General features: G+C 37.2%; 1 protein-coding gene across 5 annotated transcripts in view; it reads left to right on the top strand.

Moving 5' to 3' along the window:
- Positions 1-21,809, top strand: part of sh3pxd2aa (SH3 and PX domains 2Aa) — a 165,105-nt gene that overhangs the window by 90,899 nt on the left and 52,397 nt on the right. For all 5 annotated transcript variants that reach the window (XM_051703256.1, XM_051703254.1, XM_051703257.1 and 2 more), the window contains exon 6: positions 8,675-8,700. In XM_051703256.1, coding sequence (XP_051559216.1) covers positions 8,675-8,700 — 26 coding nt within the window. The remainder of the gene's footprint in view (positions 1-8,674; positions 8,701-21,809) is intronic.

The raw sequence follows: 21,809 nt of genomic DNA, 5'->3' as shown, positions 1-21,809 counted from the left end.
GCGATAGTTTACAGTAAACCTGCGAGGACGCAGGTTAAATGTGCAAATACTGCTCAAGACATGCGGGATGTGGGACAAAGCGCACTGATATATTGCTGCAGATTTAAAGATGTACACTTAAAAACTGATGTTACAAGAGCCCATATTTACAGAATCACCCTGAAAATGACCATCACAATGACACAGAAAAGCCCATGTTAACATTAGAGCCACAGCTTACCTCAGTGTGCTGCCTTAAATTGGAGCTGCAATTTTAATCTTGAAATATCTGCTTGTCTTGGTGTTAAATGAAGACATTGCATGACGAAACTATTATTTTATTCACTGTGCAGAGCGAAGAAAGTGTTTCAGTTAGTTTGAAGAGGTTGATTCAGCAGCAGTGATGGACTCGGCTTAAGTGACAGTCTGTGACAGTACGTGCTGCTGTGTGAACTTCCGCTGTCTTAAAAGTCCCATTCAATAATCTCTCAATAAATTACGCATTCATTTATTGCATAATTATATGAAACCCAGTAGTTCAATTTTAATTAATAATAATCTCGTCGTGGTCGCGATTAGTGGTTCTCGCTCTCATTGGGGTGCGTGGTAAGTTGTGCATGGATCGCGGAGAGTAGCATGAGCCTCCACATGTGGAGTCTCCGTGGTGTCATGCACAATGAGCCATGTGATAAGATGCACGGATTGGTGGTCTCAGAAGCGGAGGCAACTAAGACTTGTCCTCCACCACCCGGATTGAGGTGAGTAACTGCGCCACCATGAAGACCTACTAAGTAGTGGGAATTGGGCATTCCAAATTGGGAGAAAAGGGGATTAAAAAAAAAATTAAACCCAGTAATGTAACGACAGGAATGCTGCCCATTGTAACAAAGCAAAAGTACAAAAATGTCATTAGAAATTTACTTGAGTGAGAGTAAAAAGTACCCACTTTTAAACCTACTCTATTTTTTTTTCTCCAAAAAGTTACTCAAGTAAATGTAACAGAGTAAATGTAGCACGTTACTACCCACCTCTGCTGATGAGTCATTAAGTCCTGCATCAAGAAGCGTTTACTGTTAGGAACTGTTAGGCTTGATGATTGCTCTATGTAGTTGTGTAACGGCCAAGGAAAATGACTCAGTTTTACTGGACCAAGTGCATGCATTCTTTCTTTCTTGCTTGCTTTCTTTCTTCACATCTCACTCTGTCATGTAAATATGTCTTGTTCAGGTTCTTGTAAGCAATGAATGTCAGAGGTCATTGGTTAGAAGGACCACCCGTTTCTCTCCTTTCTACACGTTCTGTCCTCCCCATCTCTCTCTCACCTCGTGAGGCCGTTCCTTCCCTCATCCTCTCTAATGCCTTACAGATGCTTAGGCCAGCTAACACACCTCACCACTGCTGGTGTCTCTTGCTCTGTCTTTCTGAGTTTCTCTCAAAGTAACTCCCACCTTCAATCACTGACATTCTTGTAAATGCATGGTATTTTTATGTGTGTGGGGCAAAACGAAACTCTGTTGCATACTGTATTTATTTGTTTTGGAGTTTGGAAAAGATTTAGAACGTCTGAACAATCATAAATGCACTTTAACATCCTCTGATGAACATAAACGTACCTGTCCAACAAACACTACTACAACATTTCTACTATTCTTTGGTCCATAATTCTGGTTCTGATTCCAATTCCACTTACGGTTATGGTTCCTTAACATTTACATTGACATTTTTGTAAGTACTTGTGAAGAAGCATCCCCCACCTTTAATAATGTGTCCTAAATATATACTGAACCAGACCACTAAATAAACCAATACTATTTTTGGTAGCATATTTTAATAGTCTTTTTTAATAAAAGTACTAATTATTACAGCAAAGCTCTACACTTTGCCGCTTCCCCTGTAAAGTAGCCTTTCCTGATAATGTCTTAAAGATATTGTGCCTCATTTTTGCGCAGGGCCTCTATACTTGTTGTTGATGTTAGTGTGGCTAGCATGACGTTCCTGCAGTTTAGATCCCTCTGGAAGAGGAATACTCCAACACTTTCGAACCAGCACACTTCTGCTGCACGGTCTGAGCGTCATAAAACTTCACTGCATGAAGTACATGCCAAGCACTTTTTTATAAATAACAAATAAGCAGTTAAATAGTTTAAAAACCCCCTCTTTAGCATCACCCTCTCAGTCTGGGTGCAAATTACAGTGGAGTTTTGAACCCCTCAAAGGAAGAAAACAAGTACATATAATTAAAAGTTTTAAGTGTACATTTTACATATATTTACATGCATGATCTTATACGATTATTTTTAATAACCCGACAACCTGTAAGGTCATGTAAATGCCTTTTAAAGGGATAGTTCACCCAAAAATGTAAATTTTCTCATCATTTACTTACCCTCATGCCATACCAGATGTGTATGACTTTCTTTCTTCTGCTAAACACAAACGAATATTTTTAGAAGAATGTTTCAGCTCTGTTGGTCCATACAATGCAAGTGAATGGTAGCCAGAACTTTGAAGCTCCAAAAAGAATATAAAGGCAACAAATTAAAGTAATCTATATGACTCTAGTGGTTTAATCCATGTCTTCTGAAGAGATATGATAGGTGTGGGTGTGGGTATTGAAGTCCTTTTTTTTACTATAAATCTCCATTTTTCTTATTTTGTTTTTGGTGACTTGCATTCTCCATGTATATTGTCACCTACTGGGCAGGGAGAAATAATAGTAAGAAATTACTTAAATTGCTCTGTTTCTCACTCACACCTATCATATTGCTTGAAGACATGGATTAAACAACTGGAGTCATATGGATTACTTTTATGCTGCCTTTGTCTTTTTTTGAGCTTTAGAGTTCTTTGCACTATTTACTTGCACTGTATGGACATACAGAGCTGAGATATTCTTCTAAAAATCTTTGTATTCAGCAGAAGAAAAAAAGTCACACATCGGGGATGGGATGAGGGTGAGTAAATGATGATAGAATTTTCATTTTGGGGTGAACTATCCCTTTAACAGTGTTCATTCATTAGGGAATGGTCATAAAAGGTTTAAGAAAATGCTTAGCACACAGATTTTTGCCCATTACTCATTTCGCATCCCTCTGCTCTGCATGTAAACACCCTTACCTTCACTCTGGCGGCTTATTCAGTGTCTGCAAGTGTTGTGCGCATGTCTGTTTACGTTTTGACGTCATAACCAGAGAAAATCCCATATTAACACTGTTTTCTTGTCTGATGTTAATACTGTTTTCTTGCATTGTTGGATGTTGTGAATAAGTTTATTAGTTTCTGTTAGTTTCACTTATATATTTTATTTTCAATACCACAACAAATGCCAGAGATGACTGCGTGTGGATATCACTAAAATACATCACTGAAAATTCCACAGAAGAAACAGTCTTTTGTGATGTGTCACACATATATTTAAAGTACATCATTCATTTACCTATTTATTTAGGCATCTTTATGATCAGCTGGGGTGAATAAACTGAGCAATGACCAATCAGCATGAACTACAGTTTCTGGAGTTTTCTCAACTGTCATCCACTGCCCCTTATTTAATAGTGATCATGGGAGTTATAAAGCTGAGAACTGTATTTATTTTTTTGTCTAAAACTTTTGGGGCAAGCAAGTGATGCCATATATTACCTGTGGCTTACTGAGTATAGGGAACAATGAACTGTCACTTCCAATAATACTTACCCCAATAAACGGTCTCAAGCAATACATGTGAGTTCTTTATTTTGTGCTATGGCTCAAGAGGTTTTGCAGAGACTGTTCTTTCCAAGTCTTAATTTTTGCACTAAAAACATGCACAACAATGAAAACGAAATCAGAAATGGCCCTATAAACTTTCCTAATACACGTTCTTGGTCTTATTGTGAACAATTCATTGGCACATGTTATTCCAAAGAAAAAAAGGTTTGATTTTTGTAATCCTCAATCAAAATTAATATTATGAAATCTAAAAAGCTCTTAATTTTCAGCCCTTCCCCTCCAACCACCTGTCATATAAAGACCACTTTTCACAATCAAATCAATTTCCTATGGATAAAATCCAAGTCCAGCCCCACATTTTTTTCTTCTATTTAATATCTAGTTTCACTCAGAAATACATCAAATTACGGATGTAAAATCGGTTGCAAACTCTGTTTCATGTTGACTTGAAAACAGTGCACTATAGTCTAAATTGTCGTACGGCGATAATCTGTTTTATTATGTCTTTACTTTTTCTTTTTTTTTTTTTTCAGATGTCAAATCTCATTGACTAACCAGAGAATGACGAAAATTTGTCATCATTAGATTAGTGGATACATGCATGGTATAGTCTCTTAAAACTGCATTGTCCTGGGATTTTTCCTACTGTTCATTTTGGACATTAGCTGCTCAAATTAGTAGATGTCCTATATCCATCTTAATGGTTAGTTTCCTTTTATGCCAGATAGCAGATATCTGATTTAGGGCTTTTAGGACAGTGTCCTTTCTCTGTTCTCTGCTCTGTTCGCCTACAAAGGACTTCATTCTAGAATGCTGCATTCTAGAAGGTTCACAGTGACATCATAGTGCTGGTCAGAAAAAGACAGTATTCATTCTCACACAGAAGCCACAAAGGAGTAGATTGATTTGGGAGATGGATGAAAAGAAAGAGATATGACTAGGAATGGAGGGATTGCCAGATTTTTGAGTGAATATTAGAGGGAGATTAAGGGAAATGGCCCTTGAGGGGTTTCTGGGGGAATCCTGAGCATGTGTGTGTGTGTGAATGTGTGTTTGTTTCTGGAGGGGATCAGGGAGTCATCTGGCATATTTTCATAATTATGTATTACATGTGATAAACTTAGTCTATTCAAATCATACTATTTAAATCCCTGTGTAACAGCAGTAGCAGCATCTACCAGTAACAGTATTCTTAGTATCACACACAAAACTTCACATAGTTGGCATTATGGACCCTTTTCACATATTGTTTATCGCCTTATTTAGCAGCTTTTTTATATTATTATTTTTATTATGATTATTATTATTTAGTAATTTAGAACATTATACTTTTTGTATTTTATTACCCTGACATTAATTACAAAAAACAAGTTACCACAGCTGTGATGGAGTTTCTAATACAGCTTCTGATAAAACATTTCTTACCTGTTGCAAAATCAAGGTAAACGCCCCTCTGGGTTTATTACTTCAATTTTAACTCAATTTCTTAAAGGGATAGTTCACCCAAAAATGTAAATTATCTCATCATTTACTGACTCTCATGCCATCCCAGATTTGTATGACTTTCTGTCTTCTGCTGAACATAAATACAGATTTTTTGAATATTTCAGCTCTGTAGGTCCAAACAATACAAGTTAATGGTGGCTAGAACTTTGAAGATCCAAAAAGCATATAAAGGCAGCATAAAAGTAATCCACAAGTCTCCAGTGGTTAAATATGTCTTCAGAAGCGATATGATAGGTGTGGGTGAGAAAAGATCAATGGACCCTTTTCACACGTCCGTGTGCCGCGAGGCGGATGTCATTATATTTGTCTAAACTTGAATGGCGGTGAATTGGGGACCACAGCAAATTACATTTTTGCTTACCTGTTTGCTCCAACAGCAAAAGAAAAAATCAATGATTATGCTTTCACAGCTTTGCAAAAGACGATAAAAATATACAGCGCTGGATAACAGCAGTAAGAAGACAGAAATAGGCAAAGTCCCTCAGCTGTGTTAGAAGCCTCATCGCAGCTATGGTAACCGATTTTTTTTTTTAAATGTGTTCCAGGGTAATATAATACAAAGTACAATGTTATAAATTTACACTATTGGAATATTGGAAATATTAAAAAGTTTGCTACATTTATTTTGTTAAAGAAGGCGGAGACACGTCATAATAGGTCTGTGAAAATAGTCCATATTTAAGTCATTTTTTACTATTAATTCTTCTCCCTGCCCAGCAGGTGGCGATATGCACAAAGAATGTGAATCACCAAAAACAGAAGAAGAATGTGAAAGAGAAAGTGGAGATTTATAGTTAAAAGTAACATCATATCAACAGAAGGTGCATTTATTTTAAAGAAATATTTCACAAGCACACTTTTAAAGCAAAACATTTTGCAGGAAGAAGTTTGTTAGGTTGTAATAGAGAAAACAGTAGATGTACAGTAAGTTCAAAGTGGAGACATAGTATCTGAACACTCTCTGGTTGTCAAACGTTAATGGGACATGTTCATGAACTACCTGTGGTTACACTGCTAGGATACCTGTGTGAACTTGAGTTACTGACTGCATACATCCACTAAAAAACACCAGTTGCTTAAAATTAACTGCAAAAATGAAAAGTGAAATAAGTTCTGAGAAAACACCTAGCATAATTTGCTTGCAAATGCCATTTGGTTTGATATGTTTTTTGCCCAATGCAATGACTAAGACATTTCAAATGAGGCAAAAGTGTCCAGATACTTTTTGGGACCACTGTATAAACTGTATGTGTGTGTGTGTGTGTGTGTGTGTGTGTGTGTGTGTGTGTGTGTGTGTGTGTGTGTGAGACAGAGAAAGCGACTCTACAGTGCATCCAGAAAGTATTCATAGCGCTTCACTTTTTCCACATTTTATGTTACAGCCTTATTCCAAAATTGATTAAATTCATTATTTTCCTCAAAATTCTACAAACAATACCCCATAATGACAACATGAAAGAAGTTTGTTTGAAATCTTTGCAAATTTATAAAAATAAAAAAAATTACATGTACATAAGTATTCACAGCCTTTGCTCAATACTTTGTTGAAGCACCTTTGGCACCAATTACAGCCTCAAGTCTTTTTGAGTATGATGCTACAAGCTTGGCACACCTATTTTTGGGCAGTTTCTCCCATTCTTCTTTGCAGGACCTCTCAAGCTCCATCAGGTTGGATGAGGAGCATCGGTGCACAGCCATTTTCAGATCTCCCCAGAGATGTTCAATCGGGTACAAGTCTGGGCTCTGGCTGGGCCACTCAAGGACATTCACAGAGTTGTCCCGTAGCCACTCCTTTGTTATCTTGGCTGTGTGCTTAGGGTCGTTGTCCTGTTGGAAGATGAACCTTCGACCCAGTCTGAGGTCCAGAGCGCTCTGGAGCAGGTTTTCATCAAGGATGTCTCTGTACATTGCTGCATTCATCTTTCCCTCGATCCTGACTAGTCTCCCAGTTCCTGCCGCTGAAAAACATCACCACAGCATGATGCTGCCACCACCATGCTTCACTGTAGGGATGGTATTGGCCAGGTGATGAGCGGTGCCTGGTTTCCTCCAGACATGACGCTTGCCATTCAGGCCAAAGAGTTCAATCTTTGTTTCTCATGGTCTGCGAGTCCTTCAGGTGTCATTTGGCAAACTCCAGGCGGGCTGTCATGTGCCTTTTACTGAGGAGTTGCTTCCATCTGGCCACTCTACCATACAGGCTTGGTTGTTCTTCTGGAAGGTTCTCCTCTCTCCACAGAGAAATGCTGGAGCTCTGTCAGAGTGACCATCGGGTTCTTGGTCACCTCCCTGACTAAGGCCCTTCTCCCCTGATCGCTCAGTTTGGCCAGGCAGCCAGCTCTAGGAAGAGTCCTGGTGGTTCCAAACTTCTTCCATTTACGGATGATGGAGGCCACTGTGCTCATTGGAACCTTCAATGCTGCAGAAATGTTTCTGTACCCTTCCCCAGATCTGTGCCTCCATACAATCCTGTCTCAGATCTACAGAATTCCTTGGACTTCATGGCTTGGTTTGTGCTCTGACATGCCCTGTTAACTGTGGGACCTTCTATAGACAGGTGTGTGCCTTTCCAAATCATGTCCAATCAACTGAATTTACCACAGGTGGACTCCAATCAAGTTGTAGAAACATCTCAAGGATGATCAGTGGAAACAGGATGCACCTGAGCTCAATTTTGAGTGTCATGGCAAAGGCTGTGAATACTTATGTACATGTGATTTTTTTCATTTTTTATTTATTTATTTATTTATTTATTTTTTAATTTAATAAATTTGCAAAGATTTTAAACGAACTTCTTTCACGTTGTCATTATGGGGTATTGTTTGTAGAATTTTGAGGAAAATAATGAATTTAATCTATTTTGGAATAAGACTGTAACATAACAAAATGTGGAAAAAGTGAAGCGCTGTGAATACTTTCCGGATGCACTGTATGTGTGTGCGGATTTGCTTGAATTTTATTGTTCCCCACATTGGCATTAGTTTCCATAATTAGATGCCCTTCCTGTTTCGCCTTTTCCCTTGTCACCGTTTAACTGAATTTCACGCTGATGGATAACAAGGCGCACACACACATAATTCCACACTCACACTTATGCACACATGCCCATGAGTGTCAGTCTGATCCATTAATCAGGGCGTGTTAAAAGATCCGCCCTCTTTATCCCAGTGCTAGAGGATGAGAGGAGGGACTGAAGGGGGATGAAAGGATCAAGAGAGCCATGGATCTGTTTGGGTCACATGATCAGATGTTGTGACGATAGCAGCTGGCCCCTTCGATCTTAACAAACACACACACACACACACACACACACACACACACACACACACTCAAACACATTTGCTCCCTGCCCTGGCACACATCTTGCTCTCACTGCATCTCTTGTGTGAGTGTATGTGTCTGTATGCGGGTGTGTGTGACAGCTGCAGGACATTGTCTCACTGCGACTCACTATGTCACTCTGCTGTTGCTTGTTTTACAGGGATTATGGATCCAAACGCAAGTCAGGTAAGACAATGTCTTATTTACCTCCCATCTTAGTCTAAAACCTGTTGCACTAGGCCGAGTTAGCGTTTACGAACTGGTACTAACACAGCCCTGCTCGCCTAACTCAGCATGCTGCAGCATTGATTGACTCACTGTTTAATGTTCAGCTCAGGGTAGGGAAGGGTGTTAGACTGCTTCATAACTGAGTTTCCTCAGAGATTTGGACATGACTCAGAGGTTTGTAGAGCTCAGGGAGTGTCAGCTGTAAAAGGTTTGGAAATAAGTGGCGGGACTTTGGAGGAAAGCCACATGAAAGTGTGTGCATTTGTACTTGACGCTGTTGCCAGAGAGATTTCTGCCAAGTTTTGTCCAACTGAAGGCATGGACTACATAAAAGGACAACGAAATGCTCAACCAAACTGTGTTTAACAGTTGGCAATATGTTCTTCTTCAAAAACTTTTTGAAATATGTTGACCTTAAAGATCTTTGGTTGAGAGAATGACCAGAGAGCTGTAATCTAGGCAAAGGGTGGCTACTATGAAGAAGCTCAAATATACGATTTTTGCTCACTACATAATGCCCATACTTCCATTTGTGTTATTTTATTGTTTTGATGACAGATGAAAATAAAGGTGTTTTTTTTTTTTTTTTTGTTGCTGACTTTTGAATTTGAATTTTGGTTCCAAAGATGGAATATTGACGTTTTCAAAAGTTTGACTGATGTAATAAATAATTTCCTTTTTTAATATTAAACCATTTGCTATGACTTTTGACTTCTGTCATTATTTACTCACCTTCATGTTTTTTGAAACCCCTATGACTTTCTATTTATTTCACGTGGAACTCAGCAGATGTTAGGAAGAATTTTAGCCTCAGTCACCATTCACTTTCACTGTATTGAAAAAAGATTAAATGAAAGTGAATGGTGACTGAAACTATCATACTGCCTAACATGTCCTTTTTGAGTTCCATGGAAGAATGTAAGTCGTAAAGGTTTGTGACAACATGAAGATGACTAAATGATGACTTGAATTTTTATTTTTATTTTTGGGGGGGGGGACTATCCCTTTAACCTTCACTAAACACACATATACACACACACACATAATGTATACAGTATGTTTGACCCAATTACAGTGTATGTTAAGTCTGCAGTGTCTATTCAAATATTTGTCTTTCTATTTATGATCTGTTTGTTGTCAGTTTGTACATCCACATTTATCTGCTCTCACAACATTTCAAAATGGCTAAGGTTTTGGTTATAATTCGACCAGCAGCTGAAGTGATGTAATAAGCATATCCAGCTGTCGTTATTTCCTCTGCGTGATTTTAACATAAAATCATGTGTAACCACTTATCAATTATCTTTCACTCTCTCATTCCTTGAAAACACTGGAAATATTTTGGTCTTATTGATCTTATTTTTATAAATCCCTCAAATGGTCTACTACATCATCAAATAATAACAAATACTTGCATCATACTCTGTTCCATTCTGATTCATTTTTTTCTTAAGATGACCACTGGATATGCATCATGATCACTTTTGTAGCTTCAAGTTAATAACATCCTGTCATCCTGCCATCCTTATTACCCATGTACATATTTTTATGATTGTAAATCTATGATTTATTTGTATGCTTATAGATTTATGGTTTCAACTTGTCCCCATCTTTCTGTCAGTTTGAATCTCAGGCTCGCTGTTTTCCATCATAATTGATGAGTGTTTAGCAGGTGGAAGCTGCAGCTGGGATGTAACATTATCAAAAAGAAATTCAATTTTAAGTTGTAGACTTAAAAAGTTCACACATCCCATGGTGAGCACGTTCACCAAAGCTTTGTGTGATGTCACACTGTTTTGAGAATTAGCTTTTGTTTTCTCAAAAGCTAATAGCTTTTTTGGAATGAACATAAGGCTTGTTGACCGCTGAGTTGCATTAAATAGTGCAGCCTTAAAAATCTGTTTTGGATTAAGATTGTTGTACCATTTTGAGGCTACATTTTGTTGTAGGAAGTGGACAGCCTTTCTCTTAGAAATGTTTTTGCTTAAAGCTACACCTTTCTAACAATTTCTCATTTAAAGTCTTATAAACAAGCTCTAGGAAGTACCTGGTGTATGAGTAGTGTAGTTTAGTGGTTAAAGAACTAGGATGATAACCAAAAGTTGCGAGTTCAAAACCTTGAAAGAGGCTGAAGTTTGACTGTCTGTCATTTTATGTCCCACACATTTCTCCAGCTCCACCCCAGCTGGTGTGCGGGGACACATTTAAGGTCACATCAAGGGCATTGGATTCTTTCTTCTCTGTTCGTAGTGAGGGTTCAATTGAAGTTACAATTTCAGGCGGATCTCAGATTAAGTTTGCATTATGGGATGGCCTGGTGGTTAAAGATCGGTTTAAAGCCCACAAAAAGCAATCCATTAAATGCATGGGGATGCATTGTGTCCACTTTTCAAGAGGATTGTTTCTAAGACACTTAAGACAAATTGACTCTGTCATAAGTGGTAAGTTACTTTGGATAAAAACTTCTGGTAAATGGCAAATTAGTAAATTGGAAACTGATCTGTAACTTCCACTATCGTAAGGCATAGATTGACTGCCTCAAAGCCCCGAAGACTGGATCAGACTGTTGTCAGATTTGGTGCACTTGACCTAATCCTGTGGGTGTTGAACTTCTGAACAGGTGGTTCCTGTCTTCAGACTGATATAAGCACAATTCTGAGAGCACAGTCTTCAGCCAGAATCAGGCAAAACTGATCCCTATTTGGAGCTTAAGTGTCTTAAACCCATCTGCTTGTCAAGATGGTCTCTCCCTGTGGAAACAGGGTTTACAAGCCAAACTGAACTCTTTAGGGTCTTAACGAGTTATGTAAATTTTGGTATATTCATAGAGTTTGTTTTATGATAAAATAGTTGCATACTGATATGGCAATTGTTAAAAGGAGACAAAAAGCTTAATTGAAGTCCTACGACAAGCGAAAACATCAATGAAAATGTATTACAAAAAATGGAACGCATTAGCAAAAATCATTAAAATTCTACGTAAAGCAAACCTCAATAAAAAGCAATATTGAAATCTGATTTATTAATTAATTGAAAAGACAGGGGTATTCAGTTAACATTGGAAAAGGTCAAGTTTACAATTTCCTTCCCAGTAAAGTCCAAACAGTCATAACTTAGTAGTCATTTTGTTTGACTCATGACATTCAGTGCGCGACAACTTGTGTTTTCTATCCGCTGTGCAGGAGAATCGACCAGCAGCAGATGAACTGATTTATTGTTTCCCACGAATGTTATTTCTGTCTAAATATATTTATACCGTCTCTGTGCATTTAAATAGTTTTGTGAAACACACCTTTTCATTGTAAACCACATAATGCTTCAGATTCTCAGTGTTTTTATTATACGAAGTTATGATATAATATATATATATATATACACTGTCCACGTGGAACCAATCTTGGATGAATGAAAAACAAAAAGGAGAAAAAGCTAGCAATTCTTAACTCTTTTCTAAATGAAACCAGGCCTATTTGTTTATGGAAGATAAATCCATCTCATATTCAAATTTCATATTTAGAGTTATAGAGAGTCAAGCACTTTCAGTTTACCTGGGAAGACCAAAATGCATCACTAAAATCCCACAAAAAGCGTTAATGAAAAATATGACCAAAATTGTACGAAAAGTGAATCAGACTAAAGTGAAAAGTATCTTCAAAATGCTACACAAAGCATCAACGACAAACAAAACCAAAATCCGGCAAAAAGCATTAAGGAAATCCAACAAATAGCATCAACAAAATCCAGCAAAAAAACATTAATGAAATCTGGCAAGAAGCATCAATGAAATCTGATGAAAAACATCAATAAAATAAGACAAAAAGCATCCATGAAATCGGTCAAAAAGCATCAACTAATTCTCTCAAAAAGCATCAACTAATTCTGTCAAAATGCATCAACAAAATCTGACAAAAAGCATCAACAAAATAATGCAAAATGCATCAACAAAATCCCCCAAAATACATCAATAGAATCTGACAGAAAGCATCCACAAAATCCTGCTAAAAGCATAAAAAAAATCTGAAAAAAGCATCAACGAAATCTGTCAAAAAGCATCAATGAAATCTGATAAACACCAATAAAATACGGCGAAAATCATCAATGAAATTCGTCAAAAAGCATCAACAAAATCATGCAAATGCATCAACAAAATACATCAATAGAATCCGACAGAAAGCATCCACGAAATCCTGCTAAAAGCATCAAAAAAATCTGAAAAAAGCATCAATGAAATCTGATAAAAAACACCAATAAAATACGACGAAAATCATAAATGAAATTCATCAAAAAGCATCAACAAAATCTTACAAATACCATCCGCAAAATCCGGCAAAAAGCATCTGCAAAATCCGGCAAAAAGCATTCACAAAATCCGGCAAAAAGCATTCGCAAAATCTGCCGAAAATCATCCCCTGAAATCCGGATAAATGTATCAACAAATCCTAGGTTTAACAGAATTTAAAGACTAAAAAAACTGACTTGGATGAGGCAGTTATAAGCAGAATGTATACTAATTACAGAGTGCAAATATGTTATGGAATTAAACTATTAAAACCATCTGAGCAGTTTGAAACATTACCTGAAGGTTCTCAAACCGATTTGTGAAGAGTTCAATTGAGGTTGTGAAGTTTGTTTATGTAGAGCTCCACAGCAATAACGTAATGTTATTGAATTATGCACTGTGGGTGTGATTTGAAGTGTAATAATATACTGTTAAGGGCCTCCTCAGAAGAAAACAAGGCCCCTGTCTTCCTGCAACCACAGAGCAATGCATGCCTGCTTGTGATCTCCCTCTTGTTTACCTAACCTTACAATGAAACCCTTGTTTAGTTGGTTTGTGTCTATAGGAATATCATAGTTTGTCTCATGATGCACATCATTACAGCTTAATCATATGTATTTGGCATCAATTCTGGAAAAGCAACAGTTTAGATCAGCATTTCCCAAAGTGTGGGGGCCATGATTTCTTGAAAAACCTTTGGTCCTACTTCCATTGCAAGGAACAGACACGCATTACTTGCAGTTTTTGGTGCTTGTCTTTTCTCTCTCTCATCAGTGACCCCATATCCTTGTGTGCGAGCCAGATGTGGAGAGAGGGAAGAACAGAGTGGGTGGTGGTGGGGGGGATTGTGGGGTTCTCTTGGAACGGGGTTAGTCAGACACGCCCCGGTTAACGTGGCAGAGTGGGTTCCGTGTGACTTCGGGCTAGCTAATCCTGTTTACACATGTCTCTATGGGTGGGGAGTGGAGGGGCGTACAGAGAGAGGGGAATGCTAAACAGATGGGAGTTTTAGAGGAGGAGGGATAGTTTTAGTTTTAGAGCAATGGCCATGTGTTTGTGTATATACTGTATGTGCAAAGTGTGTTTGTGTATTAAGGAATGGGTTTATAGGTCGGTGTGGCTTTTTAATGATGTTTAATGAATGTAGTTTAACATCTATTAGAAAACTACTGGAAAATGTGGGGATAGTTTAATTCCACCCTGTTTTAAACAAATATTAGTGTGTCGAGAACAGTGTTAATCTTGTCAACAAAATCACTGATGGAAAAAGTTAACTGACGAAGGGTTTTTTGATTTCGTCAACGAAGACGAGACGAAAAAGGCGCATCATGGTGATAATTAAGCGATTTTATTAAAGCATACTTTTGATGAAAATATAATGAGAGAAAAATAATAGTGCAAGATATGAAAAGGAGAAGAAACATCTCTAGAATCTGTATATAGAAGATATTATCATCTAACTCATTAATAATTGGGGATTTCACTGACTGAGCTATGTGAGTTGAACACCGGCAAAATGAACCGCTTAAAAACGGGGTAAATACCTCATTCAGACGCATCCTGTTTATACATGATTTTAATCATTTAGTAGCCTATATCCACAACATATACTGGATGTAATATAACAGCTTGTATCTGCACAGTGAAGCGAATGAACAGGTGAACTTGAACTAAATAACACGCTGGTCAGAATATGCGTAATCTGCTTTGCGTAACTTGCGTTGTGAAAACACTGTTTCCTTAAACACGCTACATGCAATGTAATATCCTTTCACGGAAAACTAATAAGTCTCTAAAGCATGAAGAATTCACAGTATAGTAGGCTAACTTCTAAAAAGTAGCTAATATTTCAGTCTATTCATTATTATTTTAGGAGCTCAGACAGTAGGCTATGTATAGTTATATGTTTGATACATTTTTAAATTAGAAAATGTTTATACATTTTCCCCCTAAATGTTTGAATATTTGATTCAAGTTTGGTCTGTTACAGTTTGACACACTATTTTGTCCATTTTGCACATCGTCGTCAACAAAAAGATTTTATTTTCGTTGACTAAAATTGTCATTTTCATCAGACTAAAACGAATGAGAATGAGATGACGAAATATTGACTAATTTTAAAGGGTATTTTCGTCAAAAGACTAAAACTATGACTAAAACAAAAAACTGTGAAAAAATTAACACTGGTCGAGAAGAATGTTGATGACATATATTGAATAGGATGTGTGTATGCGTGTATACCTTAAAGGGAAGTGTTAAAGAAGAGAGTGGTGCCCAGCTGAATAATAATAATAATAAAAGATAACTGATTAAGATTAAGGAAGCTCGTCCTCTAGAAGTAAACTGTATTTTAAAATGAACTTAAGGAATACAATTTAAAAGAGAATTTTCTTATGGAGTATTTTTGTCTCCGGTTCTGGTAAAATTATCTTAACATCCTTAAAACAAGAAAAAATTACTTAAGAAGCAGAATGAAATGTTTTCCCTTTAAAAGTTTCCCTTTTTTTTTTTTTTTCTTACCCCACTGGCAAATAAATTATATATATATACAGGTGCATCTCAATAAATTAGAATGTCGTGGAAAAGTTCATTTATTTCAGTAATTCAACTCAAATTGTGAAACTCGTGTATTAAATAAATTCAATGCACACAGACTGAAGTAGTTTAAGTCTTTGGTTCTTTTAATTGTGATGATTTTGGCTCACATTTAACAAAAACCCACCAATTCACTATCTCAAAAAATTAGAATATGGTGACATGCCAATCAGCTAATCAACTCAAAACACCTGCAAAGGTTTCCTGAGCCTTCAAAATGGCCTCTCAGTTTGGTTCACTAGGCTACACAATCATGGGGAAGACTGCTGATCTGACAGTTGTCCAGAAGACAATCATTGACACCCTTCACAAGGAGGGTAATCCACAAACATTCATTGCCAAAGAAGCTGGCTGTTCCAAGCATGTTAACAGAAAGTTGAGTGGAAGGAAAAAGTGTGGAAGAAAAAGATGCACAACCAACAGAGAGAACCGCAGCCTTATGAGGATTGTCAAGCAAAATCGATTCAAGAATTTGGGTGAACTTCACAAGGAATGGACTGAGGCTGGGGTCAAGGCATCAAGAGCCACCACACACAGACGTGTCAAGGAATTTGGCTACAGTTGTCATATTCCTCTTGTTAAGCCACTCCTGAACCACAGACAACGCCAGAGGCGTCTTACCTGGGCTGAGGAGAAGAAGAACTGGACTGTTGCCCAGTGGTCCAAAGTCCTCTTTTCAGATGAGAGCAAGTTTTGTATTTCATTTGGAAACCAAGGTCCTAGAGTCTGGAGGAAGGGTGGAGAAGCTCATAGCCCAAGTTGCTTGAAGTCCAGTGTTAAGTTTCCACAGTCTGTGATGATTTGGGGTGCAATGTCATCTGCTGGTGTTGGTCCATTGTGTTTTTTGAAAACCAAAGTCACTGCACCCGTTTACCAAGAAATTTTGGAGCACTTCATGCTTCCTTCTGCTGACCAGCTTTTTAAAGATGCTGATTTCATTTTCCAGCAGGATTTGGCACCTGTCCACACTGCCAAAAGCACCAAAAGTTGGTTAAATGACCATGGTGTTGGTGTGCTTGACTGGCCAGCAAACTCACCAGACCTGAACCCCATAGAGAATCTATGGGGTATTGTCAAGAGGAAAATGAGAAACAAGAGACCAAAAAATGCAGATGAGCTGAAGGCCACTGTCAAAGAAACCTGGGCTTCCATACCACCTCAGCAGTGCCACAAACTGATCACCTCCATTCCACGCCGAATTGAGGCAGTAATTAAAGCAAAAGGAGCCCCTACCAAGTATTGAGTACATATACAGTAAATGAACATACTTTCCAGAAGGCCAACAATTCACTAAAAATGTTTTTTTTATTGGTCTTATGATGTATTCTAATTTTTTGAGATAGTGAATTGGTGGGTTTTTGTTAAATGTGAGCCAAAATCATCACAATTAAAAGAACCAAAGACTTAAACTACTTCAGTCTGTGTGCATTGAATTTATTTAATATACGAGTTTCACAATTTGAGTTGAATTACTGAAATAAATGAACTTTTCCACGACATTCTAATTTATTGAGATGCACCTGTGTGTGTGTATATATATATATATATATATATATATATATATATATATATATATATAATATTTTATGTTACTCATAATTTTTTTTATTTTTTTTTATGTCTCCGAAAACAAGGCAAAATACTTTATGCCATTTTGCTTCTGATGTAAATGTATCTTGTTTAAAGAATGTTTAAATCTTTTTACTGGAAAACAAGACAAAAATGCTCGGTAAGAAAAAAAGTTTTGCAGTGTAATTCACCCAAAAATTAAAATTCTGTCAATTTACTCACTCTTAAAGGGGCACTTAAAGGTGTAACTTTTTGTTTGCGTCATCTTGGATTTATACTGACACCTAGCAGCTTGGATGCAGCATCATTCAAAATGAATAGTTTTCAGTTTCAGATGCTATTTTAGAAATTTCCAATTTAATTTCAGTCGTGATTAATCAATGAGTGAAAGTGTCAAATAACAGGGCTGTTAATGAGATTAAATGAGTAGTATTTGGCTGATCATGTGATCCTTACATGGCAGCCCACATGAGTGGACCCTCTCCATGTAGAATTAAACAGCTTTTGTAACATTACAGACAGTGATGTGCAGTAGCTTCGCTACAAATAGTGAAGCTATTAGCTTAACTAAATTTCTGAGTAGCGAGGTGGTAGCTTCGCTAGTTTTTGAATCAAGTAGCTTTTCAGTAGCGAAGCTATATTTTTGATTAGGTAGCACGTAGCATTGACAAAAGTTACAATGCTACATCATACATCACCGGTGTTTACTATCGCCAGTTTTGAATCAGAACTACAGATGTCCAACTCACAAATTAAGTGCTCATCTGAGTCACTTCTTTAAAATGAATTGGTCACATGTGATTGCATAGCAGTCTGAATTGTTTCGTAGTTCAATCATAATGACTCCGAAAGTGCATGTGCATGCTGCTGAATTATGTGGTGCGTGCTCTCATTTGCCAACACACTCATGGAATATTTTAAAACACGCAAAATAAAGATAACGCTGTTGCAGTTGATCTACAATCAATGGAAACCAAACCTGCAAATGTGTCCTGTCATTTGCCAGTGATGAAAAAGCTTGAATGGCACTGCAGGTAAAGATTTTACCACCAAAAGAGTATCCAAAAACTTAGTAGCCTACACGAAAAAACATCAAAAAAGTACCATGGCATTACCATGTTTTTTAGACATGTACCATTACCTCGGGGCACCATGTTAATACAGTGGTATACAAATAAGGTTGTCATATAGTGAAGTACCATAGTAGTACCATAGTATTCTTTGAATTACATTGAAGCATCAAGATCATTCAGTTGTATATGAATGTGGTTATCATATATCAAATTACCATGGTAGTACCATGGTATTCTTTGAAATGCTTTGAAGCACCATGTAAATTCAGAATAGTACATAAATATGGTACATAAATATGGTGGTAATTGTATCTCACAGTAATGTGCAAAGGAAATTATTTTCGAATGGGTATGGGTTTGAGAGGTAGTAGTATAAATATGAAAAATAAAATGTAAAAATAGTTATTTTTCATTTTGAACACAAGGGTTTGTATAGGTAGCATGCATGAATGTAAATTTACGTTTTTTACGTGCATGTTATATTGCACCATACTGCACTATGCTGTACCATGGCTTTGATAAACATTATGTGAATACGTTTTTTTAGATGCTTTGTCTATGACATTATGTTCTGTGCATCTGGTTGAAAATAAATATGAAGTGGCTTAAATGTTGCAAGCTACTTTTGGTGTGTAGCTTGTAGCGTAACTTGCTACTTTCTCTGAAGTGTAGCTTTTAGCTTAGCTTAACAGATTTTTCTGTTGAGTTGTTGGTAGCTTACAGGGGTGTAGAGTAATTGAGTAAAAATACTTAAGTATTATCTTTGGGGGGGATTTGTACTTTACTCGAGTGCAATTTAAACATAATACTTGTACTTTTACTTAATTAAATTTCCAAAGAAAAAAATAGTACTTTTTACTTTTGGTGGTTGCGTGTGCTTATCGTTGGGGGGTGCGCCTAGCGGTCTTGTGACGTAAGGGCCTTTATATTTTTACATTATTATCTTTACTAAAAAATATTTGGGGACACCCCCCAAAGTCTATTTTTTATTTCTTATGGAGGGTCTCCAATGCCTTATGCCTAAATGTTCACTCAGTATCCATATTTTCACTTAAGTATAATTTCTGAGTACTTTTTACACCCCTGGTAGCTTAGCTTGCTACATGTTTTGAGTAGCTTGCCCAACACTGATTACAGATATGACTGGAGTCTTCATCTCATGTGAGTGGTCATGATTTTATACATATATTTCAAAATTAAGATGTATTTCTTTAAAAGTACAACTTTTTTAGCCAGGAAATAAATTACTGAGTGCACCTTTAAGGCTTTCCAAACCTGTATCTGCTATGACAGAAGCTAATTCACAGTGACACACATTCACTCAAGGAATTGAGTTGTTTTTGTTAACACGCTAGCCACTGTGAGCCAATGAGCGTCAAGATTTTCGAAGAACTTAAATTCTTTGAAGTTATAACTCCCCAAAACCTATTGTATGCCTTCAAAAGAATTGGAATGGTCATTGAAGAGAAGGAGGGCTACTTTCATGTTCATGAGGGCCATGTTCCTTCATTGCAAAAGTGAGAAAGAGATGTGTTTCCTGTAAGGGTGGGAAGTTGGCTGTTTTGGGTCACAGAAGACACATAAATTACAGTTAGAGAAACCAAAACAGACATTCACTCAGCACTAACATCAGTGACCTGAGCTTAATCACTTGTGTGTGTGTGTGTGTGTGTGTGTGTGTGTGTGTGTGTGTGTGTGTGTGTCTGTGTCTGAATGTACTTTTTTTTTTTCTCTCTCTCCCTTTTTCTCCCCAATTTGGAATGCCCAATTCCCAGTGCGCTCTACGTCCTTGTGGTGACGTGGTGACTCCTCAATCCAGGTGGCGGAGGACGAATCTCAGTTGCCTCCGCGTCTGAGACGGTCAATCTGCGCATCTTATCACGTGGCTTGTTGAGTGCGTTACCGCAGAGACCTAGGGCGTGTGGAGGCTCATGCTATTCTCCACGGCATCCATGCACAACTCGCCACGTGCCCCACCGAGAGCGAGAACCACATTATAGCGACCACGAGGAGGTTAACCCAACGTGACTCTACCCTCCCTAGCAACCGGGCCAATTGGTTGCTTGGGAAGCCTGACTGGAGTCACTCAGCATGCCCTGGATTCGTACTTATGACTCCAGGGGTGGTAGTCACCGTCTTTACTCGCTGAGATACCCAGGCCCCCACTCTGAATGTACTTTTAATGGGTGGGAGTGTTGGAGATTAACACTAATTAAAATTAGTTCAAACTCCATGAAGACTTAGCTTTTCTAACGGTGTACAGTTTAACCTCAAGATTAACCTTGGAAAGCACTAGGTCATCGGATTATAGTTTTATGTAGATAGTTTATGGACTAATTCTTTGCATTTATTCCAAAAACATTCATGCTACATTGATAAACTGTATACAATGGTATCCAAACATTTGAGACCACTATTGAAATGTTATTTTGAAAATTTCTATGTAAATACAACATTTCCACTACAAATTGTATTATTAGCATAAATATTAAAGTTGAAAATAAAAATTTTCATGAATTTCTTCGTATTCAGTATGTCCCCCTTTATCATAGCCTCCTGAGACAAAGCATGACTGTTCTGTGCATTTTCCATTTCCCTTTTTATTTGTAACTAATTGCACCTAATAAACAAGCAATTGTTTTTTTTTTTTCTTAAAGCAAATAGTTTTCCTAAAAATTGATGTCCACATATGTGGGCAGCGGGACCAAGTTGTGAAATTTTAAACAATACCAAGCTATGGAAAGTCCGTTTTTTTTTTTTTTTTTTTTAATCAAACTGCTTATTATGCTTCCAGTGTTGGTTATTCATGTTTTTGAGACGTCACAGACATTACACAAGATATTAGCATAATTAATTCTGATTCAAAGCAATGGCCAGTAATGGTAAATTGGCATCATCCAATTTCTGCAAGCCATGTTAAAATAATATTATACATTATAAATTCTGAATCTAAGTACTGATTACCATTGTCCCATGTCTGCCAAACATGTTGAGTGTTCCAAACATCATCTACAACCTAAAAACTGAACTTTTTGAATTGATTTTAGAAGTGGATGCATCTAGCTGCAAAGAGAGCTATAGGGTACTCTGTTGCATCCTATTGAGTGAATCACTTAACCTTCTGTGTGCTGTCTGTCTGCACTGGTCTCTGAACAGTTCAAAATGAACTTTATTTTCATATAAATCTTCTGAAAGCAACATTTTTCAGCTTTTGGATGAACCCACTGATTCTCAACATGAAAATGCACAGTAAATATAGGAATGCATTTACTAATGTTAATGAATAACCGTATTGTACAGTGATAACAAAATAAAATATAACAATTTATATTAAAATGCAGCAAAATTACCTACAGGTAATGTTGAAAGTTATTCAGAATTACTAACATGTTTTTTCAACTTTTGAGGGAATAATGTCCCAAAATCCACGTATGTGGACATCATGTTTATCAGCATGCTAACGTGCAAAAAAATGAATACATTTTTTAAAGCGGCATGTCAAATGAAACTAGAGATGCTACACTTTACACCAAAACAGGTTTCAGTGAAAA

Source organism: Myxocyprinus asiaticus, chromosome 7, assembly GCF_019703515.2.
Source record: "Myxocyprinus asiaticus isolate MX2 ecotype Aquarium Trade chromosome 7, UBuf_Myxa_2, whole genome shotgun sequence".
Taxonomy (NCBI): domain Eukaryota; kingdom Metazoa; phylum Chordata; class Actinopteri; order Cypriniformes; family Catostomidae; genus Myxocyprinus; species Myxocyprinus asiaticus.
This window is presented reverse-complemented; position numbering and strand designations above follow the sequence as displayed.